The 17,827-nt window shown below is 65.4% G+C and overlaps 2 protein-coding genes across 2 annotated transcripts; one reads left to right on the forward strand and one right to left on the reverse strand.

Annotated features, from left to right (window-relative positions):
• Positions 1 to 4,818: 4,818 nt before the first annotated feature.
• Positions 4,819 to 13,614, forward strand: OPLAH (5-oxoprolinase, ATP-hydrolysing). Its single transcript, XM_036923146.2, has 26 exons — positions 4,819 to 5,020; positions 5,091 to 5,282; positions 5,803 to 5,902; positions 5,984 to 6,107; positions 6,184 to 6,379; positions 6,453 to 6,618; positions 6,706 to 6,844; positions 6,914 to 6,981; positions 7,116 to 7,381; positions 7,491 to 7,603; positions 7,693 to 7,863; positions 8,053 to 8,190; positions 8,282 to 8,420; positions 8,528 to 8,640; positions 8,862 to 9,013; positions 9,601 to 9,761; positions 9,846 to 9,947; positions 10,021 to 10,195; positions 11,514 to 11,698; positions 11,788 to 11,934; positions 12,026 to 12,160; positions 12,317 to 12,466; positions 12,572 to 12,729; positions 12,803 to 12,963; positions 13,079 to 13,176; positions 13,424 to 13,614. The coding sequence occupies exons 1-26, from the start codon at positions 4,850 to 4,852 to the stop codon at positions 13,568 to 13,570; spliced, it is 3,867 nt and encodes a 1,288-aa protein (XP_036779041.1). The 5' UTR covers positions 4,819 to 4,849; the 3' UTR covers positions 13,571 to 13,614.
• A 50-nt stretch (positions 13,615 to 13,664) lies between these two features.
• LOC118931046 (sphingomyelin phosphodiesterase 5-like) lies at positions 13,665 to 15,739 on the reverse strand. Its single transcript, XM_057497628.1, is given in 9 exon segments — positions 13,665 to 13,754; positions 13,827 to 13,897; positions 13,900 to 13,934; positions 14,003 to 14,066; positions 14,137 to 14,160; positions 14,163 to 14,225; positions 14,288 to 14,428; positions 14,664 to 14,736; positions 14,826 to 15,739. Coding segments are annotated over 9 exon segments (1,365 nt in total). The 5' UTR covers positions 15,630 to 15,739.
• Between the last annotated feature and the right edge of the window lie 2,088 nt (positions 15,740 to 17,827).

Consider the following 17,827-nt stretch of genomic DNA (forward strand, 5'->3'; position numbering starts at 1 on the left):
CGGCAGGCTGGGTGTGGGTGTGAGAGAGAGGGACTCGCCTCTGCTTGCAGGGCTCGGTTGGGACGCTGGGAGTGGGGCCGCCCTGGAAAGGGCAGGCTGGGAGGTGACCCCAGGCCTTGTGGGACAGGCACCATGCTTCAGGGAGTCCTCTGGCCACTCAGAGCCAAGGGGAGGCATGAGCAGGCGGTGGGTATCACGTCAGGCCTGGCGCTGTTTCCTCCTGGCTGCTGAGGGACTGTGGGCAAGGGGGGGTGTGACTAGACAGGACGCCTCAGACAGCACGGCGGCCACAGCAGCACCACAGGGGATGGCTCAGACGGAGACGCCACGTCCTCCAGGTCTGGAGGCTGGAAGCCCAAGGGCAGGACGCAGGCCGGTGCTGGAGAGGCCCTCGTCCTGGCCAAAGACACTGCCTTCTCTCCATGTCCTCGTGCCCTCGGCGGCTCCAGCTCCCATGCTGCTGCTTATAAGGGCACTAATCCCATCATGGGGTCACCTTCATGAACTGGTCGCCTCCCAAAAGGCCACACTTCCAGGTGCCACCCCACTGGGGGTTAGGCTTCGGCATGAATTTTGGGGGACACAGTTCAGTCCATAGCAGAGAGGAGTTACTTGGACACACACCCTTCAGGAGGATGTGGTAAAGAGGCCTGTAGGGGGCAGGTGGCCAAGCAGGTCAGGAGCCCAAAGTGAAGGTGCTTCCCAGGGATGGGACTGGGGAACAGGGAGGCCTCTGTTGGTCTTGCCTGGAGCAATTTCAGGGAGCAGGGGTAGAAGGTGGGCGCTTCTGGGGAGCAGAGTAGACCAGATCTGCTAGAAGGCCTTGGGGTGGGGCCTTCAGAACCTGCCATCGTGAGCTCATGGGCACCAGCTGGGGCATGAAAACGGGGCAGAGGTGTGGCCAGGGTGGTGCCTGTGGGCAGCAAAAGGCTTGGGGTCGGGAGCACAGGTGGGCCCAGCTGGCAGCATAGGCAGCTGAGTACAGGCTGCCAGGTGCTGGTGGGTGTGGATGGGGCCATGGAAGCCTCTCTGTGCGTCCTCGGCTGAGTAACGGGAAGGAGAGGCCATGTTGGAGGTCTGGTGGGCCAGGAAGGTGGGACAGTCACCTGGGAATGTGGGAGAGCGGGTGAGCTGCCATGAGGCTGTGGGTGGTGTTCTGGGATTGAAATGGGCTGCAGACCAGCAACATGCGGGTTTCAGAGCAGGGAGGGTAGGGCTCCTGCCTCATGGCTACAAGGATTGTCTAGGGGCCTGGCCGGGCCCAAGGGATGGGGAAGGTGGTAGGAGGTTGATGAGCTGGGGGGCTGGGGGCGGCACATGGCAGGCACCTGCCTGTGGGTGGGCGGTCACCTGCACATGGTCACAGCCCATCCCCAGGGGCGTGGGGACCATGTGCCTGACCCCGGGGCCAAGCCCTGTGTGCCAGCAGGCTGGAGTCTACCACGCTGAGCCCAGGCAGGGCTGGAGGAGGGCACACACCAACTGGCACCTGGGCTGGTGGAGGAGGGTGTGGGGTGGGGTCAGAGGTCACAGAGCCTGGCACCGCACTGAGTCAAAGGACCTCACATGTCTGCCTGTCTTGTGTCTGGAGCCAAGCATTTGGTCCTTTAATCCTCCTGACACAGAAGAGGATGCTGACACTTCAAGAGGCCATTGCACTGCCAGCAGGGTACCAGCCCAACGCCTGGCCTCATGTGACCCCCTCCTCCTGCCTCCCAGGGCTCACCAGGTGGCAGCCTGGGGTGTAGGAGGGGCCCAGGGTATAGGCAGTGACCCTGTCTGTCTGTAGCCATGAGCGTTCTGCTCCACTGCCGCCAGGTTCAGCCAGCCTGTCGAGCACAGAAAGAGCTCAGTCAACAAGCTAGAAGTTTGGTGTCTTGCCAATGGGTTTCAGCCCCAGGCAAGTTCACTATGGATTCAGTGTGACCACAGCAAAACATTCTTGGGGTGAAAGGGTTATACCCAACTTTATTCTCACAGGGCAGGTCAGTCACTAGAATCCCATTCACTCAAAGCGAGTCTGCATGCAGCAAGCTGGTCTCTGCCTCTGGGCCCCTCTGTCCTCACAGCCGTCCTCCAGGCCTCTCTGCACAGTCATCCCGCACAGCTGTCTTCTGGGCCTCTGTCCTCGGTGCTGCCACCACTCCAGCCTCTGCTCTGCTCTCCTGCAGCCTTGCAGCCTTGTCACTGTGTCACCCAGAGCACTGGGCGGAGCTCTTTATATAGAGTCAACAGCCAGGTATTGCCCACAGGTGTGCAGTGAGCTAGTCAGCCAGGGCCAGGTGAGAATCCTGGCCACAGGAGCTCTCATTTTATCCACATTTGGCTAATGCGGGGACTATTGTGCTAAGGACCCATTGTAATTGAGGGTTGATTTCAAGTTCCTCTTATGCTGGGGAGCGGGGAGCAGGAGGGGACATCCAGAGGTCAGCGGGGGTCGAGAGTCTTAAGACTCCGTGTGTTTGGCCGCTCAACTCCCATCAGCACAAGTGGGGTCACAGCATTCCTGCAAACTCTTCATAGAACAATTATGGTTGTATCTCTCAGGCTATAAGCAAAACGAAGAGGCCTGTGTGCAGAGATGCCCTCATTTTGGCAAATCTAAACAGGAGTGTTAAGGGTCTTGTGATAACTCATTTCTTCTCTTTGGTTTGTCTTTGGACTATTTCTGTCTCTGAACCCCAGGAACGAAAGAGACAGTGTTGCGCTGCCCATGCAGTTATCCTTATTCTGCTCCCTTTCAACTCCGTTGCACCTGGGCACACCGCCACCTGGCCGGGCACGTTAGCTCCCTTCAGCAACGTTCCCTCTGCTTGGGAGAGACCCGCCCTGCTCCTCTGTTGCTGAGCAGCTGCGTCTGGGGAGGGCTCTCCTTGCACAGTAGGTGAAGCCTCACCCTGCATGAGGGAGGGTTCTTGACTGTGCAGGAGAAAGAATTCTCCAGCAGGTCGGATGAGTGCAGATAAGGAAGGAATTCATTAAAGCAGGAGTAGCAGTGAATGGCAGCTGCCCTGCAGGCAGTGGAGAGCAGGGAAGTGCAGGGGGAAGGAGGGAAAATTCCTACTCAGCCTACGGCAGATTCTCTTGCCCGCTCCTGAAGCCAGGGTCACCTGGCGTCCCATGTCTGCTTGGGTCTGTGCCGTGTGGGGATGAGCCCCTACCACCCAGGACTTGGGGGAGCCGTGGGGCACGGTATGGAGTGAGATTATGTTCTGGGAACTTCCCAAAGAGATTTTCAGGCAGGCTACTAAAAGAAGATTGCACGGCTGACCATCCGGGTCACCCAGGCGGCGGGAACTTGCAGGCCCTGTTCTGAGCTCTCAGCTGCCCTTCCCTGCTTATCAGGAGGGAAGTGGAGACGGAGTGAAGACTTGGAAACAGAATGAAATAGCAAAGACGCTCACCACTGGAAGAGCGCAGAGACAAGACACGGGAAGTTGAGCAGTGAGGCTTTATTTAAAAAGTACACACTTGAAGAAAGGGGCATGCAGGCAGCCTCCGAGAGGAGGCGCACTGAAAGGCTGGGGATTCTGTCTTTTAAGGTTTCCAAGAATGCGGCAGTGGGCAGCGGGGCAGGGGGTGGGGCTGCAGGCTTGACCTGTGGTCCCGTGATGCCTCTCCAGCGAAAGGCCCTATGTCCTCATCCACAGTCAGTCTTACAGATAAATCTGTAAAATAAACTTAACACAAGGAACTTATTGGTCAGGTTCTCCAAGATGGTGGTTGCCCTCAAGCGGTGGGGACACATCATTCGGGCCCACTTGCCCTGCCCTAGTAGGTTGTTAGCTGATTACTAAAGAATATGTTAGGACTCTTACCTCCTAACTCCCTAGTTTTTAAAATGGAATCTCAGCCTTAAGACGGGGTCCTTCCTGTTCTTGCCACACTGTTTAAATCTCAGCATTTTTCATCATAGGCAGGAAAAGTCAGTCACGATGCTTGTCCCGTGTCCCTGCCCTGCCCCACGTCCAGGGAGCTCTGCAGGGCCCGCTCCGGGCAGCAGCCCCCATCGCGGGGAGAGCGGGGCGGAGGGCAGCCCGCCGGCCGATCACCGTGGGTCTGGCCTCTTCCCCCGGGTGTCGGGAGTCTGAGCTCGCCGGGGCCATCGCTTCTTTCGGGGCGGCCTGCCCCCATCTGACGCCTGGAGGCGGGTCCCCGGGTCGCTCGCGGAGCGGGGAGGGCGCGGCCCCCGCGGGCCGAGCCTGACGCAGACGTGGCTGCCGGGCGCGTCGGGACGGGTCGTGCGGGGAGCGCCCGCTTCCGGGCTGGGGGCGGGCGCGGGCACAGCCTGCAGGGAGCGCCGCCCGGACCCGTGGCGACGACCCGGAGCCGCCCGGCCAGGTGGGCCCCGCCCCCCGCCCCGCCCCCCGCCGGCCGTCGCCCGCTTCCCGGTTCGTCCGCCCCTCCGGCCGCGGGCCGCCCTCCGTCGTCGGCGCAGGCTCCGCCCCGTGTCTCCCTTGGGCCCGAAGGTCGAGCAACCGGGAGGTGAGCTCCACCCACCCACCTGACCCCCGGCCCGAGGGCCCCTGTGGCTCCCCCACCGCTGAAAGGCCTGATCCAGGTCGTGGTTCTGCCCCACCCCGGGACACTGAAGACAGGGCAGTGGGCGCAGTCGGCCCGGCGCGCGGCCCGCCCAGCTCTGGCTGTGCCTCCGGCTGCCCGCTGCGCTGGGCCCCGCAGTGCCGCTCTGCGCGGGGCCTCGGGGATCCGCGTCGTCTCCCCAGCCCCGCTGTGCTCAGGGCCGCCCGCCTGTGCTCACGCCCGGGGCCTGCGCACAGGTCCGCTGCTCTGTTCGGCTCTCCCACGTCTGCCGCCTGGAGAGTCGCCGCTGGACTCCAGCGCCGTCGTCATGGGCAGCCCAGAGGGGCGCTTCCATTTTGCCATTGACCGAGGAGGCACCTTCACAGACGTCTTTGCTCAGTGCCCAGGGGGGCACGTGAGGGTCTTGAAGCTGCTCTCAGAGGACCCTGCCAACTACGCAGACGCACCCACAGAGGGCATTCGCCGCATCCTGGAGCAGGTGGCCAGAGTGAGCAGCGGGTGGGAGGACCCCAGGCCCCAAGGCGCGATGCTGACCGCATGGCTCGTAGGAGAGAGGTGTGGTGCTGCCTCGGGACCGGCCGCTGGACACCAGTTGCATTGCCAGCATCCGCATGGGCACCACAGTGGCCACCAATGCGCTGCTGGAGCGGCGAGGGGAGCGGGTGGCACTGCTGGTGACACGTGGCTTCCGGGACCTGCTGCATGTGGGCACCCAGGCCCGTGAGGACCTCTTTGACCTGGTGAGCTCCCCCATGCCAGAGGGCAGCCGGGTTGTGCAGTTTATATTTTCCCATAGAGCCACAGCTCCTTGCGGGGGGTGGTCCTCAGAAACGGTGAGTGCTGGCCCAAGGCCACCAGCTGAGAGTCAGAGAGGAGGTTCCGGGCACTCGTAGTGGGCACTGCGTCCCTGTCCTCATAGTGCTTGCATGTTGTCCTCCTGTCTGCTGCCATGCCCTGTCCAAGACCTGGCTGTGCGGCAGCTGCAGGCAGCCTGTTCAGGGTGAGGGGTGGAGTTTTTCCCTCCATCTGCCTCCACTGCTGGGTTCTGGGAAGGAGCCCCCTTGGGGTGGGGCGGTTGGCCACCCAGATGCTGGGGACAGAGAGCTCCCCCCTGGCTGGTCCTCACTGGAGCCACTCCGGCTGACTGTCCCCTGACTGGCTGATTGGGACACATCCCTTTGCCCACACTCCCCACCCGGGCATGGACCCCAGCTAAGGCCCTCAGGCCTGGGCCTCCTCTGAGCCTCTGCCTGCCCCCAGGCAGTGCCCATGCCCGAGGTACTGTACGAAGAGGTGCTGGAGGTTGATGAGCGGGTGGTGCTGCATCGCGGAGAGCCAGGCACCAGGACACCTGTCAGAGGTGGGGTTGTCTCCAGTGAAGGGGTATGGGGTGGCAGGCCCTGATTGGCCTTTGACGGGGTGGTGGTGGGTTCCCTGGTAGGCTGCACGGGGGACCTGCTGGAGGTGCAGCAGCCTGTGGACCTTGGGGGCCTGCGCAGCAAGCTTCAGGGGCTCCTGTCCCGAGGCATCCGCAGCCTGGCAGTGGTGCTCATGCACTCCTACACGTGAGTGTGGGCTGGCCTGGGGCGGCAGACCGGGGCTGTGGGTGGGAGGGACCGTGCCATCGGGTGGTCGCCCTAGGTGGGCCCAGCACGAGCAGCAGGTGGGCGCACTGGCCCGGGAGCTGGGCTTCACACATGTGTCGCTGTCCTCGGAGACTATGCCTATGGCACGCATTGTCCCTCGGGGACACACAGCTTGCGCCGACGCCTACCTCACACCTGCTATCCAGCGCTATGTGCAAGGCTTCCGCCGTGGCTTCCAGGGCCAGCTCAAGGTGAGGCCCCTGCCCGCTCCTGGCCACCCCTCCCTGTGCTGGCCCAGCCCCTCACTGGCCCCCCTGCCCGCAGGATGTGCAGGTGCTGTTCATGCGCTCCGATGGCGGCCTGGCACCCGTGGACTCCTTCAGTGGCTCCCGTGCTGTGCTCTCGGGCCCTGCTGGGGGTGTGGTTGGCTACTCAGCCACCACCTACAGGGCGGAGGGCAGTCAGCCTGTCATCGGCTTTGACATGGGAGGTATGAGGACTGGAGGGTGGGGTGGGGGGTGTCAGCCAGCAGCACCCGGGCCTGTGGGGTGAGTCCTCTCTACCCGTCACTTTCCAGGCACGTCCACCGACGTGAGCCGCTATGCTGGGGAACTTGAACATGTCTTTGAGGCCAGTACAGCAGGTGTCACCCTCCAGGCCCCCCAGCTGGACATCAACACAGTGGCTGCTGGTGGGGGCTCCTGCCTCTTCTTCAGGTCAGCCCCGCCCCCACGCCTGGGCAGGGCACTCCCGGCCCGCCACTGACTCAGTCCTCCTCCCCCAAGGTCGGGCCTCTTCGTGGTGGGGCCCCAGTCCGCAGGAGCCCATCCTGGGCCCGCCTGCTACCGCAAAGGTGAGAGCTGGTGTCTGCCCTGCCAGGCCTCCTCTCGCACTGCCCCGGCCCACCCTACCCTTTCAGCCCCATCCTGCTGCCCACTCCTGGCCCCTGCCTCCAGCCCCCAACCCCCACACGGTGCATACCTCCAGGAGGCCCCTTGACAGTGACGGATGCTAATCTGGTCCTGGGTCGCCTTCTGCCTGCTTCCTTCCCCTGCATTTTTGGGCCGGGAGAGGACCAGCCGCTGTCCCCTGAGGCCTCCCGAAAGGCCCTGGAGGTGGTGGCCACTGAGGTCAACAGCTTCCTAACCAGTGGGCCCTGCCTGGCCTCCCCGCTGAGCCTGGAGGAGGTGGCCATGGGATTCGTGCGTGTGGCCAATGAGGCCATGTGCCGGCCCATCCGCGCACTCACACAGGTAGGCTGCCTGGTCCTCTGCCCCCCATGCCTCCCACTCGCAACCAACAGGTGAGAGCTGGGGGCTGGGCAGGGCAGGGTAGGCTGCTGAACCCTCTCTGTCTTCCCAGGCACGAGGCCATGACCCTTCGGCCCATGTGCTGGCTTGCTTTGGGGGAGCTGGTGGGCAGCACGCTTGCGCCATTGCCCGGGCCCTGGGCATGGACACTGTGCACATCCACAGGTGTGTCGGGTGTGGTGCGTGCGTCTTGGTGTGGGGGTTGTCTGTAGGAGGCTCCCTCGCCCTCATCACCATGTGACCCATCCCTGCAGGCACAGTGGGCTACTGTCAGCGCTGGGGCTGGCCCTGGCTGACGTGGTACATGAGGCGCAGGAGCCCTGCTCCTTGCTCTATGCGCCTGAGACCTTTGTGCAGCTGGACCGGAGGCTGACCCGCCTGGAGGAGCGGTGTTTGGATGCCCTGCAGGCCCAGGGCTTCCCAAGGTGGGGCTCTAGGGGTCTCTGTGCCTGGCAGAGGGCTTGCAGCATCCCAGCCACCCCAGGCGGGTTTTCCACCTGACTTTCCAGATGCTGCCAGGGGCTCTTTGGGCAGTGGTCAGGGAGGGCTAGACTCCAGACCAGGCATGCTCGAGGGACAGCCTTTGTGAGTGCCCCACCTGCCCACTGCTGCAGGTACCAGATCAGCACGGAGGGCTTCCTGCATCTGCGCTACCAGGGCACAGACTGCGCCCTGATGGTGTCTGCCCAGCAGCACCCAGCCACCACATGCTCACCCCGTGCCGGTGACTTTGGGGCAGCCTTCGTGGAAAAGTACGTGAGCTCTGAGTCCTGGGAGCCCGGGCAGTGGCCGCTGGTCAGCCACCCTGCCCTGACGGCTCCCTTGGGGCTGGTGGGTGTGCAGATACATGAGGGAGTTTGGCTTCGTCATCCCCCAGCGGCCAGTGGTGGTGGACGACGTGCGGGTGAGGGGCATTGGCTGCAGTGGCCTTCACCTTGAGGATGTCCCCAGAGCCCAGACTGGGCCTCCCCGGGTAGACAAGGTTGGTAGCCCTGCCTGTGCCCACCCACCCACACCCATAAGGGCATGGGGACAGGTGTGGATGGGGACATCTAGAGAGGAACCTCACTCACCCCACACTGTCCTCAGGTGACCCAGTGCTACTTTGAGGGGGGCTACCAGGAGACCCCTGTGTACCTGTTGGGAGAGCTGGGCTGCGGGCACAAGCTTCAGGGACCCTGCCTCATTATCGACAGCAACAGGTAGGCTGGGGTCTGGCCAGGGTGTGGCTGTGGGGCCAAGGGCTGGGGCCACAGCTGCCAGGGCCTTGGTGAGCCGGGCAGCCAGGTGGGGTTCTCTGGCCCAAAGCTCCGGGAGTCTGAAGGCCTCCGGGGCCCATCATGGTTGGGGTGCCCCTGACCTGGGGATGCTGGGCAGGAGAGCCTGGCCTACCCCTCTAGCCCCTCTGTGTTCCTGCCGCCAGCACCATCCTGGTGGAGCCAGGATGCCAGGCAGAGGTGACTGAGACTGGGGACATCCGCATCTCTGTGGGGGCTGAGACCCGCAGCATAGTGGGCGCCCAGCTTGACCCCGTCCACCTGTCCATCTTCTCGCATCGCTTCATGAGCATTGCTGGTGAGTGGCTGCCTCTCTCCTCCCCCATGGCCCTGCTCCCCGCGGTGTAGTTTGGGGGCCTGCATGTAGGGCAGAGATGGGTGCTGGCAGCGCAAGTGTGGCTGGCAGAGGGAGGGTGCTGCCCAGGGGAGGGGCAGACGCACTCCTGCTGGTGACAGGAAGATGGCCTGGCCCTGGCCCTGGAGGACACAGCCCCGCTGTACCAGCAGGCCTTGGGCAGGGTGGCCGCTCCCTTTCCACACCAGCAGGGTGTGATCTGGGGTCGCCATCCTGGGCGTGGACGGGAAGCACCGGAGACCCTGGAGTTTGTGCCTTGCCCAGGCTCTTGCCATGCTAGGCTGGCCGGAGGGTTGATGTGGGGCACTAGGCTCTCACCGGGGTGCCAGGCAGTGGTAGAGGCAGGGCGTGCCCCTCACACAGGCACGGTGGCCTGGCTGTGGCGTCACTGTGTCCAGGTGGGCCACCACCACCTTTGGATAATCAGGGCCCTGGAGGCTCTGAAGGCACAGGTACTGCCTCTTCGTACCCTGGGGCTCTGCTCTGGGAAGGATGCAGCCAGCAGATGCCTGGTCACTCTGTGTCCCCAGAGCAGATGGGCCGCATCCTACAACGCACAGCCATCTCCACCAACATCAAGGAACGCCTGGACTTCTCCTGTGCCCTCTTTGGGCCTGACGGGGGGCTGGTCTCCAATGCCCCCCACATCCCTGTGCACCTTGGCGCCATGCAGGAGACCGTGCAGTTCCAGGTTTGGTGGGCCCCTCTCCCCGCCCTCTTGCCCGGCCCCCTCTCCCCACCTCTGCTCTCCACACCTCCTGTCTCCTGGTTTCAGATCCAGCACTTGGGGGCTGACCTCCACCCCGGCGATGTGCTGCTAAGCAACCACCCCAGTGCAGGGGGCAGCCATCTGCCAGACCTGACTGTCATCACTCCGGTGAGGGCCACTATAGGGCACTTCTGGGGGGCAGGCGTGGCCGACACAACTGACTGTTGCTCTCCATCCCTAGGTGTTTTGGCCGGGTCAGACACGGCCTGTGTTCTATGTGGCCAGCCGTGGGCACCATGCTGACATTGGAGGCATCACACCAGGCTCCATGCCCCCACACTCCACCTCCCTGCAGCAGGAGGGCGCTGTCTTTCTGTCCTTCAAACTTGTCCAGGGTGGTGTCTTCCAGGAGGAGGGTGTGTAGGAATGGAGCTGGGCTTGGGGGTTGGCAGTTGGGGTTTCAGCCAGCACACGTGGCTGCCGCCCACAGCCAGGCAAGGCCAGACGCTGGAATGCAGCCACTGGCCCAGGCCTGCCTCAAGGCTGTGGGCGCCAGGCAGTGACCCCCTGGGGTTGGTTGCAGACCCTCTCTCAGAAATGAGCAGAGGATCTTTGCCTGGGCTCAGTGGTTTGGGGATGGGATGTTGGCCAGGATAACCAAAGGACTGGGTGCAGGAGAGGTCAGAACTGATCCCAAGGTAGGCAGCTGCTCTTGGTGTTTATGGTCTGCACTGGGGTTGCACTGGGTCCCTGGGCTGCAGAGAAGCCACGGGGCTAGGGGTCAGGGGCTGCAGGCTCTTGGAGAGAGTCACCGGGCAGCATCGCTGGCCCACGCTGGTCTGCCTGTGCCACAGGAGACCCCTGCCTGGGTGCAGAGTGAACACACGGTCTGAGGGTGGCCTGGAGGCTGGGTGGGGCTGTGGGGGAGGGGAAGCAGTAGGTGCCGTGGGTGATGCTGAGTCTCAAGCTGGGCAGCAAGGGTGGAGGTGGGGTGACAGCCACAGGCTGCTGTAGGTGCCGAGGACGCAGACACAGTGACCTAGGCCTGGCTGCTCCCTCAGCGTGGGATGGGGGCAGGGGGCAGGGGGCAGGGATCATGGGAGGGACATGGGCAGGCATGCAGCAGAGGATGCTGGCCTGGCAGCCTCAGAAAGGACGTGACCCGGACTCGGGAAAGAGGCTTTCCCAAAGCAGGGAGGGGTCCTTGGGGCCAGGACTTGCCCAGGGTGGCAGGACTGTTCAGGTCTGTTAGGCAAGATGGGGTAGGGGTGGGGGTGGGGATGGGGACAGGGCTAAGGGTAGTGTGAGTAGGGGGAAGGTCAAGAAGGTGGTATTTCCCCTGGAAGAGGAGGGGCTCCCAGAAAAGGCAGGAGGGAGTAGGACCTGTTGGCGGTGGGGCAGGACCAGAGTTGTGGAGGAGGGACCAGAGTTTGACAAGGGATGGACCCACCCCGCTCACCCTCCAGGCTCCTGCCCCTCCTGTGACGTGACAGGCAAAGCTGCCTGCCTGCCTGGGGTGCTCTGCGGGGCTGGGGCACGGGAAGAAGGTTCAGCAGATGGGGGAAGGCTGGGGGGTGTTCTGGGCACTGGAGCTAGCAAGATCATGGCGAGCCAGGGATGAGCCAACGTATGGGGGCCCCCACAGTGCCCAGAAGGGACACAGCTGGTGTGGAGCAGGGCGCCAGGCAGTCCCCTGGGGCTTGCAGGTGACTCAGTGGTGACCTCACCCGTCAGCGTTAACTGAGGCCCTTCGGGCACCAGGCAAGATTCCCGGCTGCAGCGGGACACGGAATCTGCATGACAACCTGTCAGACCTACGTGCCCAAGTGGCAGCCAACCAGAAAGGCATCCAGCTGGTGGGAGAGCTCATCGGGCAGTATGGTCTGGATGTGGTGCAGGCCTACATGGGCCATATTCAGGTGGGCCTGGTGGGCAGGAGCATGGGGGCAGCTCGGTGCCCACCCCCAGGCAGCTGGCCCACCTGGAAGGTGAACATACTCCTGGCTAGGCAAATGCTGAGCTGGCCGTGCGGGACATGCTGCGAGCCTTCGGGACCTCCCGGCAGGTGCGGGGACTGCCCCTGGAAGTGGCTGCAGAGGACCACATGGACGATGGCTCCCCAATCCAGCTCTGTGTGCAAATCAACCTGAGTCAGGTCGGGCTGTGGTGTAGGGAGTGAGGGAGGGGCCTGGGCGTCAGAGACGGTGTCTGGCTGCTGAGACCTCTCCCCCAACTTTGGCTGGCAGGGCAGCGCAGTGTTTGACTTCAGCGGCACCGGGCCTGAGGTATTTGGCAATCTCAACGCACCGCGGGCCATCACGCTGTCCGCCCTCATCTACTGCCTGCGTTGTCTGGTGGGCCAAGACATCCCACTCAACCAGGTGTGCAGTGTGGGTGGACAGCAGGACCTCAAGCCCCTGGTCACCTGGGTGAGCCTGGGATGAGGTCAGCCCAACAACGGACCGACCTTAGGAGTGCTAGTTGGGGGCAAACATGTATCTCCTAGTTGCCCCTAAGAGCTGGCCCCTCCCTCACAGGGCTGCCTGGCGCCAGTGCGCGTTGTGATTCCCAGAGGCTCCATTCTGGACCCGTCTCCTGAGGCGGCCGTGGTGGGTGGCAACGTGCTCACATCGCAGCGTGTGGTGGACGTCATCCTGAGGGCCTTCGAGGCCTGCGCGGCCTCCCAGGTGCGGTGGGTGGGTGGGCGCCGCTCAGGCTTGCTGGGCGGCAGGGCCTCGGGTGGGGAGGGGATGCCTGTCCAGCCGAGCGCAGCTGCCCCTTGATCCTGCCAGGGCTGCATGAACAACGTGACCCTGGGCAACGCCCACATGGGCTATTATGAGACGGTGGCGGGCGGCGCGGGCGCGGGCCCGGGTTGGCAGGGGCGCAGCGGCGTGCACACCCACATGACCAACACGCGCATCACCGACCCTGAGATCCTGGAGAGCAGGTGAGCGGTGGTGGGGGTGGGAGGGAGGAGGGCGGGGAGCGGGGCCTGGCCGCTTAGCCCCTGTGCCATGCAGGTATCCCGTCATCCTGCGCCGCTTCGAGCTGCGGCCGGGGTCCGGGGGTCGGGGCCGGTTCCGGGGCGGCGACGGCGTCATCCGCGAGCTGCTCTTCCGAGAGGAGGCGCTGCTGTCTGTGCTGACAGAGCGCCGTGCCTTCCGGCCGTACGGCCTCCACGGTGGGCGGCTCCCTTCCTCTGCACCCCAGTCTCTCTTCCCTACCTGCCCCCTATCCCGCCCCCCAGTGTCCCCTCCTTCCTCGCCCCCTGGGCCACGCCTCGCCCCTTCCCGCAGGGGGCGAGCCTGGCGCCTGCGGCCTAAACCTGCTGATCCGCAAGGACGGCCGGATGGTGAATCTGGGCGGGAAGACGTCCGTTCCCGTGTTCCCCGGGGTGAGGATCGCGGCCTCTCCTGCCCTGTCTGCCCCCCATCCCCCATCCCCCAACCCCCAGAGGGTTGACAGAGTTGAAAAATAACCAGAGACCGAGTTTGATTTGGTTCCTGAAGGAAAGGCGGCACCCACTGCGCCTCCGTGGCCCAGGCCGGCTGCTGTGGGTGCGCTGCCCCGGTCGGAGGGAACCGCAGCGGGAGGCAGGGCGGCGGCCATGCCTGCGCTGAACCCGGCCCTCTGATCCGCAGGACGTGTTTCGCCTCCACACCCCGGGCGGCGGCGGCTACGGGGACCCGGAGGACCCCGCCCCTCCGCGGCGGTGGGCTCGGCCGCCCGCGGCCTTCCCCGAGCGCGGCAGTGTCTCCGAGTACCGCAGGGCGCAGGAGGCCGTGTGAGGGAGGGAGGGAGGCCCACGCAATAAAGCTCCCCGGGCGCCCGGCCCCGCGGTCCCGGTCTGCGTCTCCACCCGGCCCCGCCGCTGCCGCCGCCTCAGGGCTTGGACCCTCGGAGTCGCAGTCCCACCGCCGGGTGGGCAGTGAGCCCCGTCAAGGCGGTGCTGGATGTCACCTGCTCCACCTCCTGGGGGCGAGAGTCGGGTTGACGAATCGCCCCAGGACCAGTGAGAGCAGCGCTCTGACCTCTGGCACTTACTGGGCTCAGAGGGCTCCCCGGGGCTCCCCGGAAGGTGAAGTAGTCCCGGCGGCCTCCGCCAGGAGGGCCGGCAGGTAGCGGAGGCGCCCTTCCTCCTGCCCCAGGGCCCTGAGGAGGGGCGGTGTCGCCAAGGCCCAGGCAGGGCACCTCTCTGTTCCGGGTGGTTGGCCGCTCACTTCCGCAGCATCTCCGGGGAGCGGGCCACCGAGTGGCGGGGCGTGGCGGTGCTCAGCACGGTTCCTGTGGGGCGCGGGGAGGGCGGTGTCAGCGGGAGCCCCGGCTAGAAGCCCGCCCCCGCCCGGCGCCGCACCCAGAGCCCAAGGCTGCTCCGGCCCGTGCCCAGCCGGCAAGGGTCCCGGAAGCGGCTGAAGAGCGGGTGCCGCTGCTCCTGCGCGTCCGCTGCGGAGAGAGACCCGCGCTCAGTGGGCGGGGCCGGGCCGCCCCCTGCGCCCTTCCCTCGCCTGGTGAGCAGTTGTCGAAATTTAGGTCACCCAGGAGCACGCTGAAGGCCACGTCCTCGTCATTCTGGCGGCTCTCGGCCTCGAACTGCTCGGCCCAGTCCAGCAGCAGCGAGAGCTGTTCACAGCGCAAGGGCCCGTCCTCTGCGGAGAGGAAGGCTCCTAAGGTGCCGCTCTGCGTCGGGGACACCCAGCCGCACCCGCTACCCCCGCACCCCGGTCCCGGTCTGCGAGCCCACCCGGGCACTCCCAGAGGCTCGCGGTGCCTGGGGCAGACGGTGAGGTGAGCAGAGGTGCAGGTGAGGGCTGGGACCTGCCGCCGCCGTGCAGAGAGGCGGCACCGTCAGCCCCACGCGAAGATCTCCTCCGCGGGGCTCACCACTCGGCGCATGTAAGTGCGTGCGGCGCAGAAAGCCCACGATGCGGCGCCCATCCAGGATGCCCAGCTGTGCCTGCAACACCGCATTCCGCCCCAGCAACCCTCGCTTGTTGTACCACACCCCCACCGCACCAGGGAGCGGCGCCGCGTGTGCGCGGGTACCTGTGCGGAAAACAGTCCCTTGGAGGCCAGCGATTCCTCGCGACTCGCGTGGGGGAAGGGCCGGAAGGAGGCACGCAGCAGGCCGCTGCCCAGCAGCTTGAGGTGCGGCTGGGGCTGCAGGCCGAACATGCCCACGTCGTACAGCACCGGGCCCAGATTGGGTGCCAGGCGGCTCACCAGGCTGCTCTCTGAGCGCAGATCGAACATCTCCTGCAGACAGACGAAATCCAGACCCGCAGGCACCGTAGCTGTCAGCATCCCGCACGGCGCCCCCGGCCCTGGAGGACTACAGCCCATAGCTTCATGGCGCGACGGCCGTAGGCCGGTGAGCAACACGGCCCCCACCGCCTCTGCTCGCCGTTGGCTGTGCCGCAAGTTGCTGAAGCGCGCCAGCCCGTCGGGGAGCAGGCACAGCTTGGCGCTGAGGAAGCCGAAGCAGCCCGCGAGCTCATTTGGGGGGCGCCAGGGCACAGGGGGTGCCCGGCACAGCGGAGGGGGCTGGTAGCAGAAAGGGCGGCGCCAAATCTGCAGCGGCAGCCAGAGCAGCAGGCCCGGCAGTGCCAGGGGCAGGCTGAGCAGCAGCAGCAGCAGGGCGGCTCCCGCGACCGCCGCCGTGCTCAGCCACCTCGGGCCTCTCCCGCGCGCCGCCGGGGCCCAGCAGCCAAGCAGCAGCCGGTCCAGGGCCCAGTAGGCCGGGAAGAGCAGCGCGCGGGCCAAACCATGGAGGGCGTGCAGAGCAGAGTGCGGGAAGGGAGAGGGCCGTAGGGTGCCGGGCGTCGGGGGCCAGTCGGGCGGGGATTGCATGGCGTTCGGGGCTGCGCGGCCGCGGGACGCCCCGGCGAATTATTCACTTCCAGCGTGGCCGCCGACTCGGCAGTGCGTCCTCCCGAGCTGCAGGGGAGTCACGGGAGTCCAGGCCACGTGGCCCAACCTGTGCGCGGAGCCGGTCAGACGCTGTGCCGAGGGAGCCTGGGGGCGCCCCCGAGGCCGGAGCGTCCAGGAAGCCGCCCTCCTCACCCGCGCGGAATTTCGGCGGCGTTAGGGAACATGAAGGGGAAAGCGAAGGGCAGCCTAGACTCGCCGTCCCGCCCCAATCCTCGCCCCGCTCTGCCCTCCTCCGAGGGCTGCAAGGAGAATTCCCAAAGTCGCCCAGCGGGAGCGGGGACTGGGGTGCACAGCGCCCCAAATGGACGGGGATCCTCTTTAGGGCTGGAGGGCGTAGCGCCAGCTACAGGAGTAGGAGGGGTGCACGCTGCGCCCTGCTCTCTCCCCTCCCCTCGCCTAAGTCTGCATGGAATTGACCCGGCGCTCCGCTGCCCAGACTGCGGGATCTACCCCGTCCCCACCCGACTCCCCGAGTCGCGATGTCCGCAACTGAGTTCAAAGACGGACTTGCAGTGGCCTAATCAGCCAGCCACTCAGCACCCCGCAGAGCCCCCCAGAAGGCCGCCTCTACCCCAGGACTTTACAGTCTGGGGGCAAGGGACCGTTGGTCGCCCTGCGCGGCTGCTCCCTCCCTCGCCCCAGGCACGCGCGCCGGAGGGAAGCCAGCCCCCCACCCGCGGAGCCCCCTCGCACCTGCTGGGTCGGTTCCGAGGACCCGGCCGCCCCGCGCTCCCCCAGGCGCCGCCGGGCCGGGGGCCTCCACCTTTGTAAGGAGAGCTGCGGGCCAGCCGCTCGGCTCTGGTGTTGGGCATCACGTTCCCCGGGTTTTGCGTCAGGGCTGCTCTTCAAGCGCTGCTGCACCACCCTCCCCACAAAATTCAGCAGAGATCCTGCATTCCCCTTGGAATTCAAGATCTGCGGCGGCGTGTGCTCCCGGCTACTTCTGTCCTCACCAGGCCTTCTCGGCACAGAGCTGGATTTATGTCGGGATCTTCACTTTCTACCTGTGGGGTCCTTCCCTGCTGGACTCCCTGAAGCAGACCAGGGAATCTGGGGGACCCCCGTACAGCCCACACAGCCTCCCCTCCCCTGTATGTAGGCTGGCTGCTGACATGGTTCCCCTGTTTGAACCCAGACCTTGGGGCTCCTCGGTTCCCTTGGGGTCCTTTGGCCCGTGAGTGCTGGTGCTCCGGGAGCTTCTGGGCGGGGGTCCTCATTCCAAGCCCCGCCCCTCCTCCCCTTCCTCGGGCGGGTCTTCCTCCCCCTGTGGGCCAGAGGCCACTCTGGGCTCCCCACAAGCTCCTCTCCACACGCATCCCTGGCAGGGACAAGCCTCCAGGCCCACAAGCCCCCATCTGAGTCTGAGGTCCCCCCAGGGTCCCCCCAGCCCATTCCACCTCCCCCCTGCTCCGGTACGCTCTCCAGTCCTGCCTGGGCTCCTCAGCTCCACCCCGCGGCAGGTGGGGTCTGGCCTGGCCAGAGGAGTGTCCTGCCCCAGATCTCCCAACCCTGTGGGGCTGGCCCCTTCTTCCTGGGTGTCTGTGCTGCGGGAGGGGCCCCATCTCCCTGGGCTGCCCTGTGCCCAGGTTCGGGTGAGGCTGCTTTCTCCTGGCTCCCCTCCCTCTAGTGTCCCCCTGCCCTCAGAAGCCCCCCAAGCCTTGCCCCCCTCCACCCCCCTCCCACACCCACATCCTCGTCCAGCTCCCACCTCTGCCTCAGCTCTGCACACAACACCAATACTTCTGGCACAGGCATGGCCCTTCCCTGCCTATTCGGCTCCTTTCTGCTTCCTTCTCCTACCCCTCCAAGCTCAGGGGCTCCTGCTGCCCCCACCACCAGGTGAGGGGAGCCCTGGGGCCTTCGACCACCTGGCCCAGACAGCTGCTGCGCTTTGGACTCATGGTTCCTACTAAGGACCCCGGAATGGGCATGGAACCCCCAGGACAGGGAGGGCCGGAGGGGTGCTGAGGAGGGGACGCTGGCCAGCCATCCCAGAGGAGGCAGCACCATGCAGGAGTGCTGGCCCAGCCCCAGCGGCCAGTGGCTGTTGGGAGCTTTATAGGAAGCTTTAATGGTCACACACGGGGTGAGGGCGGAGCCAGCTCGGGCTATGGGCG

The sequence above is a fragment of the Manis pentadactyla genome, chromosome 3 (assembly GCF_030020395.1).
Source record: "Manis pentadactyla isolate mManPen7 chromosome 3, mManPen7.hap1, whole genome shotgun sequence".
NCBI classification, from domain to species: domain Eukaryota; kingdom Metazoa; phylum Chordata; class Mammalia; order Pholidota; family Manidae; genus Manis; species Manis pentadactyla.

What these genes read in the sequence shown, in the direction of transcription:
- OPLAH (XM_036923146.2), top strand. Translation starts at nt 4,850, where the DNA reads ATGGGCAGCCCAGAGGGGCGCTTCCATTTTGCCATTGACCGAGGAGGC. An exon ending in CATCGGCTTTGACATGGGAG is followed by an intron (nt 6,619 to 6,705) that starts GTATGAGGACTG and finishes GTCACTTTCCAG; the next exon opens with GCACGTCCACCGACGTGAGC. An exon ending in CCGGCCGTACGGCCTCCACG is followed by an intron (nt 12,964 to 13,078) that starts GTGGGCGGCTCC and finishes CCCTTCCCGCAG; the next exon opens with GGGGCGAGCCTGGCGCCTGC.